The 12,725-nt window shown below is 37.6% G+C and overlaps 1 protein-coding gene across 1 annotated transcript in view; it reads left to right on the forward strand.

Moving 5' to 3' along the window:
• itga9 (integrin, alpha 9) overlaps positions 1 to 11,705 on the forward strand; it is a 64,740-nt gene extending 53,035 nt beyond the window's left edge. The window contains exons 21-28 of the mRNA XM_030156447.1: positions 9 to 92; positions 582 to 690; positions 1,512 to 1,619; positions 4,155 to 4,280; positions 4,453 to 4,572; positions 4,652 to 4,747; positions 7,753 to 7,872; positions 9,797 to 11,705. Coding sequence (XP_030012307.1) covers positions 9 to 92; positions 582 to 690; positions 1,512 to 1,619; positions 4,155 to 4,280; positions 4,453 to 4,572; positions 4,652 to 4,747; positions 7,753 to 7,872; positions 9,797 to 9,895 — 862 coding nt within the window. The 3' untranslated portion in view covers positions 9,896 to 11,705. The remainder of the gene's footprint in view (positions 1 to 8; positions 93 to 581; positions 691 to 1,511; positions 1,620 to 4,154; positions 4,281 to 4,452; positions 4,573 to 4,651; positions 4,748 to 7,752; positions 7,873 to 9,796) is intronic.
• Positions 11,706 to 12,725: the final 1,020 nt, after the last annotated feature.

Here is a 12,725-nt window from a genome sequence, read left to right on the forward strand (position 1 = left end):
CATTTTAGCGCCAATCCAGAGCACAAACTTCATGACAACTTTTTGGATCTGTCCATCCCTCTGGTTCATGAGACTGACACAACCATTACTGGGTAAGAACAAACAAACAAACAAAGCCAAACATTCCTAATAATGAACTTTCACTAATATACCAATGCAGTTCTGTGTTGGTTATAAATGTACAGTATGTGTCTCAGACAAATGCTTGGAGAGGTTACCCATCTGCTTTTGGGAGTGTCAGTATGGACCGTGTCAACTTAAAAAGCCTTATCTCTAAACACTTTATCACAGCTCTGGTTCAGACAGGGAGAGAGATGTTAAACAGTCCAACTCTCCCGGAACTCTGACATCTGATAAAGCTGCTGCCTTTAATGCGAAGGACAGCTTCAGGGCAAAACTAGACACATATGACTCATATCTAATGAAAAGTCTTCTGTTGAACTAACAACATGACTTAAACCAGGGACTTTTTTAATATATTATTCTTGTGAACATTTAAACAAATACAGTTTTTATGAAATGTCAGTAAAACAGGTGGAATATGCTGTAATTCTCCTGAATGATTCAATTGTTTTCTGCAGTGTGGTGACACCCACTTCCTTCGTGTATGGAAACTCGATTGATGCCTCACGCTTTGTCCAGGTGGAAGACTTGGAGTGCAACTTTCAGCCTCTTAATCTCACTTTCCAGGTATTTAATAATCACTTCATGTCATTTATTAATTTATTTGAAAGGGACAGTGCAAATTAATGAACAAACAATACAAAATAATCATAAATACACTGGATTAAGCATAATTGCTAAAATCACACATAAAACCAACGTTATACACATAAAAATAATCCATTACATATATAAACACAATAAATCACATACAGTACAAACAGTTCAAATATGATACGGTGCTAGAGTTACATTGCTCAGTACTGCTGGGTATATGACAATAAACTTCGTGAATCTTGAATAAGCTAATAACATTCCGCCCCGAAGTGTTAAAATTTGAAAGTACTAACCAGGTAATGTCTTTTATAATGTCCTTGTTTTTAAGGTGCCTATTTTTAAAGTGCATATTTTTAAGAACATTTCCCGTGCACACGGTACTGATTCCTACTTAGCCATGCTTTAAGTGAAATAAACGTAGGTATATATATATATATATATATATATATATATATGCATTGCATGTCTTTGCTGAATATACTGCTGTATATAATATATTGCTGTCAAATCAATGGAGCAGACACAGTTATGATCATAAATTTAGATTTAAATCCATAAAATCACTTTAAAATCATTGTTTTTGTCGAATTATCAGTGTCGTTTTTAAATAGCTGTGTAATAAGCGCAGTAAAGTAACCCCTACAGGGTAATTCAAGACGTCATCATCGCTTCTGGTTTATTTTTGCAGTAATTGACCAGCTCTCTGTACATTATCCCTCGCTTAAATGACTCCCATGTATCTTCTTCTCTTTGCTTCTGTCTCCCTCCTTGCCTGTATGATCTGGTTCCAGGCAATAAACAATGGGCCCAGCAGGCTTCCTGGCTCCACTGTGGACATCAGAATACCCAACCGGCTGGCTGGCAACGGAGCTGACATGTTCCACATCGTTGAAACACAGGTGCATGCCAACAGCAGTCTATCTACATTATTTATTTAGTTCAAATCATTATTTATACGTTTATTCACCTACAGGCTGCCACATTTTTAGCTCGTCTATCCAGCCCACGCCTGTCTTTCTTGCTTCCTGACATGGCGAAGCTTCCTGAATTTTACTCCGAGGACAAGGAAAGCTGCTAAAATGGTGGTCTTCTTGTCATGGCACGGGCCATTTGCTTCATGGGAGGCACCTCTGGGCCACTGAAAATCTAAGTGAAAAGTGTTGACGTAGCTACTGAAGCTAGCCAGCCATTTTGTTTCACAACATTTTGCATTTAGATAAAGAAACGCAATACTCCCACTGGGTTTAAATGTTTTCTTAACCCTTGCGTTCCTCCTCTCATATAGGTAGATCATGGGGGGGCTCAAGCTGTTAATTGTATTTGCTGTGAATGGGTAGACAGGGTTGACTGTATCCCAGCCTCCTACAGCCCATCTGGAATCACTTGTAGAGGATCAGACAGCTTGCACGAAATGGGAATGGGACACCTGCAGAGCTGGCTACTGCCCCGTACCATCCCCACCCTGGAACCACACATCATAAATGCTCTTAACACTACGTCTAGCCTGTAGCACACCGGACAGTTGCACATTTATATTTTACAGACAGATATTCTTACATTTTATATACAGGTCCATTAGTTCAGATATGATTTACAAGCTCCTGGTCTGGTTTTTCTGCACAAAACCTCTCAATGTTCTGTTTTTGTGATAAATTTTCACCAGATTGGAATTAATGCAGCTAATGAATCTTTGCAGAAAAAAAAACACAGGACATGAGAAAGTGTTGCAGTAAAAGCTCTATGCAGCCAGATATGCAGGGTGGTAGCAGAGCAGACAATGAGGATGGATATTTCCCTCTGTAGATGATCAGGTTGGACTGAAGAGAGAGAGAGGAAAGGGGAAGTACTCCCTGGGGGCTACAACGTAAAACAGACACCTCTAAATCACTCCATATGGGAAATCTGTGTGGGAGGGGAACCAACCTCTGACATGGGGCAACTTCCTGTCAGCTCTGGGGATTCATAATGATAATGGGATCAGACCACTTTAGGTGACAAACGTGTCTGTGTCCAGATTTACTCTTTCAAATTTAACTTGTTTTTGCTGCATAAATATGATAAAACTTCTTGTTTTCATCCATATCAGTCTCCATTGTTGGGAAGGGAAGGTCCCTTTTAAAATGTACTTCACTACATTTTACATAACAGTGACATTAGATGTACTTTGTAACATGTTTCATTACTCAAGTCATGCAAATACTTAAGCATGTTCTTTGTATTGTTGCATGTGTACAGCAATGCACAATACTGCTACATAAAGAGGACAAACTATACTTTTTTTTAGAGATGTCAGCTATCAGTATGTAGAAAAAAATAAAGCACAGTGTTTTTTTTCTGCAAAAAAGGACAAAGACCTAATTTTACCATTTATTTCCTGTAATATCAAGTGTTCAGAGAAAACCACTTAACAGAGATGACAATTTAACAACAATGTGGACTTATAGTGTCATTCATTAGAGTGTTTTGTTATCAATTACTTACTGAACTGAATTCTGTTGCCTTCCAAATAATCCTTTTTATCCCCCAGTGGTACTTTTGTGTCAGTTACCAAATAAATTTTTCTCTCTATTTTACCTTGCTTAAGTGATTTATCACAATTTATTGTAATATTATCCTTTGTATTTTTGCATTTTTCAGTTTAAATCATTTATTTTTCTCTATATTTAATTAGCTGATCGTGTAGATGTTCATGAAACTCAGAGTAAATTCAAAGGTTATTATATCAAAACAGAGAAAACTGAAGAGAAAGTGACTTTTTCAACAAATCTATCAATAAACGAACATGTAACAAACGCCTCCATCAACTGTCATTGATCCAACTCCATGGGTTTTACTGGTGAATCAGTGTTGTAGAAGATTACGGTGTTTTCACATTCACTACGGAGCCTCTGAACGTCCAAATGGGTCATATCTGATGACCATGAAAAGATGAAAAACTGCATTTTACACAAATTATTTACATGAATCTGATTTAATCTGAAAATGATTTAATGTATCAACAGTTATTAAACATTTTAGATCAGTAGATGCTTTTGGTTGCCAATGGATGTTTGGGTCTTTATGGGTTAAAATAAAAATAAAATCAGAGAAGGCTGTTTTCTCCATTATCTGTTTCTGCACAGCATGAAATGGATAAGAATGACTTATCATAGAAAAAAAATAAAGGTAAATTTACTGCCTAATATACCTAATATATGCACCTTAGTTGACTGGTGACAACTCCATCATGTCTGTTGGGTGTAGACAGACAAAATTTCACAGCTAATAATTCAGAGAAAAAGTTCCTTAACTGTATTGTGATGACCATCTATTTGAGTTTTAACTGTAATCAGAGTACACTATAATTACATCCACTTCTAGTTCACATCTGTTGGAACTGTGATGATTTTATCTTCATCAACCCTATTTTTTTCTCCACTTGTGCCCTGCCTCAGGTGGTCGACGGCAGAGGGAACTGCACCCCTCACAGGAACCCGACACCGTGCACCATCCCCCAAGACAGAGAGAGCATCTTCCATTCCATATTTGCTTTCTTCACTAAATCAGGCCGCAAAGTCTTGGTAAATATGCAGACCTCACCTTGCACTTTGACACCACAAGGGTCACTGGCAGGCGCCCCCCATCAGGATACTTGTTTTTCTTAGTCAGTGCACACATCCGTCTCTCTTAACTCCTTATTTTTCCGTTATTTATCCTTGTTTTGTAAAAAATTCTTTCTGTTTTGTTGAACAGGACTGTGATCGGCCAGGTCGGGCATGTATGACGATCTCTTGCACTCTTGGTCCTCAGATGAAAGAAGAAGCTTTGAGCATTGATATAAAACTCCTACTAAACACTGAAATTCTGAAGAGGGTAAGGAACACTTCACAGCTTTAAGACCCCCAGTTATTTACAGGCTTTTGTCATTTTTTAATGTACTCTTGGCCTACAGGACAGTTCCTCTGTGATCCAATTTGTGACGAGGGGTAGTGTCCAAGTAAATGACAGGGCTGTGGAAGTGCCAAAGGGCCTGCCAGAGGACATATCTGTAAGTACTATCTATCTATCTGTCTGTCTGTCTGTCCGTCCACACTTGAAAAAATCTCATTTCTAGTCAAAATATCTCATCACACTTAAAATAACACATAATCACCTAAAGAGTAACTTTTCAGTGAGACATAAGAACTTATTCTTAGAAAATAGACCTTGAAAATCTTATTTTAAAAAATCTTGCCAAGATAATTTTCACTTGTTCCTTTGGCACATTTTTTTTTTTGCTTGAATTAAGCAAAAAAATCTCCAATTAAGCAAAAAATATCTGCCAATGGAACAAGTGAAAATTATCTTGGTAAGATTTTTTAAAATAAGATTTTCAAGATCTGTTGTCTAAAAATAAGTTCTTATATCTCATTGTAAAGTTACTCTTTAGGTGATTATGTCTTATTTTAAGTATGATGAGATATTTTGACTAGAAATGAGAAAAATACACTTGGTAAGATTTAGATTTTTGCAGTCTGTCTGTCTGTCTGTCTGTCTGTCTGTCTGTCTGTCAGTCATAGTCAGAGTCAATTTATTAGAGATTTGATGACTGCCATAATAATGATGCATTGTTCGCTAAGATTTCAACTTTTACCAGAGTACATGCTTATTATGTCACCAACAGCACTAAGACATGTCAGCTAAATTCTACAGCTTCATTTTCCTTAAATCCTAGTTACATTTACTCATGAAAATCCACAAAAAATGCAAGTACACAGGGACAATCTGGTGGAATATTTTTCCAATAAAGCCGGTTGATGGATTTACTTGACTGCACTGGCAAGGATATATCAACTAGTGTTCATATTTTTATCTGAGTCCATTGTGCTGTGGTCCCACATTCTCTGATGCGTTCCAATGTGGATAATTTAAAGGATGTGAGTGCAGGGAACAGCTGGGGACTATGGGTAAATGGTTGTTGTTTTCGGGGTCCTCAGCTGTGCTCAAGGACAGACCCTCCCCCTATAGTTGCATGCTGAGTGATTGAATGGCCCACCAGATCATATGTGATGATTATACAGAGCACCCAAAATCCCTGCAAGGGGGAATCTATCAAGTGATTAGGGTGCTCACGGGGCCACAGGCCTCCTGACCCTGAGCCCCCGACACGCTCGGAAAATTCAGACTTGCTATGAATATGTCCATACCACGCTATTCTTTCAGCACTTTGTGAGCGTGCTCATTCCAGCAGCAATTACTCCCATAGGCTTTAGTGAGCAGAGGTACCTTCTCCCCCAGGATCCTGACTGGCTAGAGTACACACTGCAAACTGTAATTTGTGGTCCCTGGTTGTATTGCTCGCAGCAGGCTCACTGGTTGTCGGCTGAATGACGAGCACAGTTTTTATTACCCTTGACATGTAAACAAACCAACATAAATCTTGAGGAGTCTGTTAGAAGTGTGCAAGTATACAAGTATAGCCATGCAGGATGCACATTCCCAGATTTTAAATGAAATGTGCAAAAGTCAAAGAGCAACGACCAGCAGGGCTTTCATCTTTTCTGTAGACGCAAGTGCTTTGGCATGCACAACAGCAGTTAGATTCCAGTGTGCATAGTTTGGGGGGGAAGTGTTAATGTGGGAAACTATTCAACAGAGATTAATCTTCACTTGTCCACTTGCTTTTTGTCTTGGCTCACAGTTGCCGTCTCATGGCACATTTGTGTTCAAAGCCCATGCAGCACTGCATATTGAACAAGTTAAATTCTGCATTCAGTTTCAAAGCCATCCCAGTGTTCTTTTGTTTGAATATATACATGATTATTGTGGTATTTATTGTGAATATTGGAAGAATACGCATTATTACTAAGATCAACATCTGTTTTAGGATTCTGTGAATGTTTTGTTCTCCTTTTAAGGCTTGAATGTTGATGTTAAACAAGACTTTGGTGTGGTACAAAGAAAATGCCATGTTGCACTCAAGTTAAACCACTGTTAACTGTGCAAATTGGTTGAAGTTATTGTGTTGGAAATAGGCCGTGTAAAAAAAGTATCAAATAGCTTCAAAAGAATCAAAGCCAGACTGATATTTTAGTGTACTATCAAATAAATAAAGTTAATAGAAAGGAACTTAAAAAAAACACTGATATGAGAGACACATTTAAATTATTGTACTGATACACAGTATGTTCACTACTTCCTCTGTAACTGACTTTTACATCATGAATGCACTTTGTGTACTGTCATTGACAGATTATTTCCCTGTTGACTCACATTATGGGAAAAACCTTCACAAGTGTTATTTATGGTGAAAGACTATTTCTTAAAGTTGCCAAGCCCTACAAATGAATACAATAACTCAGAATCAACCCTATTCTGGGCTGCAAAGATCATCTTAAAGGAAAAGGATCCAAAATTGAAAAGGGAGTGGATCATATATTAACGGAACTGTTCCGACTCAGAAAAATGAATTTGTGTTGTTTTTACAAGTTTTAGGTACAGCACAAAATGGCCAAATTTACTGCCTAGTTGTACTGATATCAACCGAACAGTTTGAGGAAATAAGAAAAAAAAAAAGATAATTATAAATGGAAAAGAATGTAAAAACAGCAACAAGTTGTTTATTTATAGTTTATGTTTCAGAGTTGTTGACGCTATAGTTTACTGCATGTTGAGCAGAGGTCACTAGACCACCCTGTTCTGTCCTGAGAGTGTTTTTAAAACCCAAACCCATCCCTGAAATCCAATATAAAGCTGCATTTAGATGGATGTTGCCTTCAACATACAGTATAAGTTCCAATTAGCTTGACTGTCGCTGTTGAGTAAATGTGTTCTGCATAAAATATATTCTTGTTTTTTTTTTTTTTTTTACGTTCTGCTGCATAATGACATTTTTGGTTTACACGTAGCACTGCTCGAGTCAAAGAATACTTTAAGAAAAGTGAAATAAGATGAGCTTTTTGTTATTATTGCACCCCATTGCATCATTAGCTCTGCACATGACTTAATCTTGTGTGTCTTTGTGTGTGTTGCATTCAAGTGTGACTCACTGACTCAAGGGTTGTTGTGTTTTAGCTGATCTTCGAGGCTCTCCACAGTCAGGAGCCGAGGGGTTATGTCGTTGGTTGGATCATCGCCATCAGTCTGCTGGTGGGGATCCTCATCTTTTTGCTGTTAGCTGTGCTACTCTGGAAGGTAAACAACACACCAGCGCATTTTGTGAATGAGAATTTTCTGTTATGTTTTCACCCTGTGTGTCTTCGTATCTTAAATCTTACAAAGTTCAACAAAAATGTTTTCCTAGTGATGTTTTTCTGAAGCACTCGTAGTAAACAAGGCTAAAGATGTGGTTGTCACAGCCAGGAGTGTTGACTCTGCTCTGGTTAGGTTTCAGCGTAGTATCCAGTTGTAGAGAGACAGCTGGAGGTACGGGAAAGGGGTAGGAGAGGGATTAAACAACCATGAAAAGGACAAATCACAGAATGAACAATAATTCACACCATACCACTGACATGAAAGAAGAACCTAAAAGGGAAATGTCATTAACACTGATGTCCAGAGGCCCTGTTAGCACAAAACTCCTTTTCTTTTTCATTTTCCGGTGGGAATACCACAACTAAACCTTGGAATGTTGGTCCTGGGATACATTTCCCCCATTCCCCTGGTCCTTGGATCTTGCCAAAATAAACCCCACTTACAAGAGCAGCACATGTCTGTATTGCTCATTTCAGGAAATGCCTGAGGAGAGCACAGGTCTGTATCAATAAACTTCATTAGTCAAAGGCCGATAAATGAATGGAGTCGTAGTGGGAGAGGCATCGGTCCAGTGTGGCTGCCTTGTCACACTGACGTGGTCTTTGTTCAGGTACACACAAATGATCTACTGTTTCACTTATTATACACATGGTAAATACATGGTAATGTATGAAATGTAAATAAAGGCACAATATTACATTCCTAAAGAAACATTACATTTCTGAAAGGGAATTGCTGGAGTTGCTGTTATCCATGCAGGTGGTTCTGCGTGGTTTAATCCATTCACTGCAGATTAGAGACAGAACATGACAGCCCACTATGTCTGAAAGCATACCATACAATCTTTAAATTCATTTCCTGCTTCCCATAATTTCCTTCATTGTTGGTTTGTTTTACTGGAGGATAAATGTCAACTTGAGCTTTAAGGTATTATTTATTAAAATTTCAATCTCTCCCCATAATAAAGAAGTAAAGATCTCTTTTATTAAAGTTACAAAATTCTTCACAAAAATTTAAAAAAGACAATAAAGCAGAAATTATAAAAATATTAACTAACAAATGAGGAAATAAGATTCACAGAGAAGTAAAATCTTTCCTAGAAAAAGGAAGTTTTATGAAAACATTTAAAGATGGTGATTGTTAAAGCAGAATTAATCTCAGCAGGTAAATTATTCCAGAGTTGAGGACAAATACCACAACTGCATGATCACCTTTAGACACCGGATAGGTTCTAGGACCAGCCAAAACTCTACTGTGCACTGATCTAAAGGGGGGATTAGGTTCATTTTGGGTTCAGTGATCCTTAATGTATTAGCAAGTCTGCTCATCCATGCACAATACATGTTACAATCAATGCAAACAAGTTTTTAGTTTTAGTTTGAGTTTTCTCAATAGTGACATAAAGTACAGAACTGTATGTGTGATTTGTATGAAATGAGCCCAAACAGGTGAAACTGCAGGTTTCTGACTCTGGTGATCAGATGTGACTGTAGATGTACTTTTTAGGAAATTTACTTTACAAGGATAAATAATAAACACCACACGAAATGGCATCAGCAAAGGAGCAGCAAACTAAAGAAAAAATAAATAAAACACAAAAAGAAAAGAAAATCAAACAAAAAAATATGTATAACTACTTTAATGACACTGGAAAACTGCAACTATGGTCATGAATAAATAGAATATAGAGTTTGAATTGATCACCAACTACATGCATGTTTAAGCATAAGAAATGTACATAATTAATTCATTAAATTCATTAATAAAAAGAACAGTCCACTTCAAACTAAGAAGACAAACTATGTATAAAGATACCAATTGATGAGATACACCTCACTAACTAACCACTTGTGCTTTTCGACAGATGGGATTCTTCCGTCGGCGCTACAGAGAGATTATTGAAGCCGAAAAGAACAGGAAGGACAGTGATGAAAGCTGGGACTGGATGGAAAAGAACCACTGAGACTTAGAGCGTGTCCCAGAGGAGCCAATGAGATTAGGGATTGGGTCAGGAAGGATCCAATAGCATGGGGTCTCGCAGCCCAGCCGCCCCAGTGGCACCAGACCCTTCAGTCTTCCATATGTGGAAGAGAAGAATATTCTCCATATTTTTTGGAGACTTGATATTTTTTTGTGGGTGGGGGTCCAGGAAACAGGCTTCTGAGGTGACAGTGTGGCTTGCCAGAGGACACTTGCTGTGGAATTCAGCTAATCTCAAAGGAGGTAACTCCCAGCCAGCGAAGCGGAGCTGTTGATGGAGACTCACATCCGTGTGGAGATGTGGAAATGGCATGAATACTGGTGGACAACAAAACCCTCAGGGCTGTGTTACATAGCAAATTTATTTTTATACATACACTTTAAGCCATATTGTATAAAATTTGGCTTTGAGAAGAGTTGGGGTTTTGAAGGCCATTATAAACATACTGTAGATACAGTATGTTTTTCTGAAAGCACTGATGTTTGATAAGAATGAATGCCTCGGCTCCATAGCTTTACTTTATGCCAAAGATATGTCCTGTATAGTATTTGATTGGAGTCGTTTGTATATTCAGTTCTTCCTGGGAGTGAAAGATTGTATCTTTTCTGAAGCATTTCCGGCTCATGGATATCACATTTTATTCATCTGACTGCCTTTCCTTTTCAAAGATTACCAGTCTGAGCTAATTCTGTGTTTTACACCCACACACACAATGATTAAAACATTGTCTCATCTGCAAGTGTCAGAGTTGCTCTGAAGGCCCAGTGAAAGTGTCCCCTGAGGTCATCAGGACCTACGTCAGGATGTGGTAATCAACAGCACTGTAGAGTTCTCTATTAACACTTTATTTGCCATGTTTCCTTCATTATTCACACTTAAATAACAGAGAAAGGTTATATAATATACTGTAAACACTACCATTCACAGTGCAGGCTTTGTGACTTTCCCTAAGCATTCCATTTGTTGCGGTCTGGCTCTTTAGTTGTTTGTAGGTGTCGGAATTGGATATAAAATCAAAGCCCAATACAAATCTTTACTTTGCAGTGTTTTTAGTTGAGGAAATAATTTTGGCAGGTTTAAGGTGCAGTAAAAGTGAATTCTCTGAAGCTGCTTCAAACTTTTGCTCAGGTATGCAGCAGACTCCAAATTTTTGAAGGTTTGAGCAAAGACATCTTGTGTTTGGTAAATTTTCCCACTATAGGAAATGATTCACTATGCCTCATGACAAGTCTGATCATGATTTATTTCCAAACCACTCCAGACTTCTCCTAAGCACAATTTAATTTTACTATTATGTTATTAGACATTGGGTTTTACAGTGAAATGTGAGATACATTACTCCACTGCCAGATGAAAGTCTGCAATGGGAGTCCACCTACAGTCATTTACAGGGGCCCACGACATGAGTAATGCCCTAAAAATAGGTGGGAATGTGCTACACTCAATCACTTCACATAAACCGACTCTTTGGGGCTCATGGGAAAAGCTCATTTTAAGTCAACATGAAGGAATGTCAGCGCCCTAAAAATCTGCCACCATTAAAAGTCTGTGTGCTGAACTCCATCGGTTTTTACCCCACATGGTCTTTCAGTCTTTCAAAAACTGGGCTTGATTGTGAATGAAACTTTGCTGAATATAGTGAATAGAATTTTGTAGTAAATGTTCCAATAGAGAAAAGTAACTCCCTTATAGATTAGAATCATTTTATTGCAAAATAATATGAAAAAACAAGCTCTGAAAAGTAAATTATAACCTTAAAATGTTGTGTTATCTGTTAAAAAAAAATGCAATTCTTAAATTACAAGTGATATTTTTGCTGATTAAAAGAGATATAAAGTATCAGGAGAGAAGCATTTGCATTACTTTTGGGTTTTTTAGGTAGACTGAAGTCCGGTTTAAATGTGCAATGCCAAAGAACAAAAACTATATTTTCTCTTTTTCTACGACTTCAGTGCTAAGACACTTTATGGCTCACTTTGATTGCTTGGCTTTCTCTTGTGCTGTATGTATGATTCTTTTATTGATCAAATACACTTTATAATACCAAATAATTCCACTGGCATGATGGCATATACTGTACACATTCACGTCTGCCCTCTGCGTCTGATAAACCGATGCTATACCTGAATGCAGAGAAACCGACACTTGACATTTTTGCTAAAGATTTAACTGTGATGGTTATATTTTGTTTGTATGTTTGTTGTCACCGTTATTCTCACTTTTTATTTGAAGTTGTTTTGTTCTGAGTATACTACTGTCACTGAATATCATTTCCATTATAGTGTGCTGTATGTTTGGTGTTTAAAATCATGTTCAAGCTGTATATTTATCTGTTGATAAATTTTAGAGTGAAATATCATGGATTCAGGATTCTGTCTTGATTTTGCCTCTGCTTGTGTGTTTTTTTAAGTGTTTGGTGCTCTCTGCTGGTGACTGAAAAAAAAGAAAAATGCAAAATCACAAACGCGCTGTATTTATTTGCTCCAGTACTTGCATATAAATCCTGTTTTCCTGTGGAGTAAATACATTTAAATCACAAGGCTTTAACTTTCCATCGGATCTTGAGGTGTATAGCTTCAAAATGAAAGTATTTGGTTTGTCACTTTGTTGTATACTTGTAAAATAATTGTGTAGCAGTTTTGTGCTGCTGGTTTGAAAACAAAACTACGCCACAGAAAATCCATCTGACCCTGTCTCCTGCATCATCTTCTTTCATCCCACCTACCTGCATGTCCTCCTTCACCACATCCATAAATCTCTTCAGTCTTCCTCTTTGCCTCCTGCCTGGTAGTTCCATCTTTATCATCCTTCT

Source organism: Sphaeramia orbicularis, chromosome 15, assembly GCF_902148855.1.
Source record: "Sphaeramia orbicularis chromosome 15, fSphaOr1.1, whole genome shotgun sequence".
Classification (NCBI taxonomy): domain Eukaryota; kingdom Metazoa; phylum Chordata; class Actinopteri; order Kurtiformes; family Apogonidae; genus Sphaeramia; species Sphaeramia orbicularis.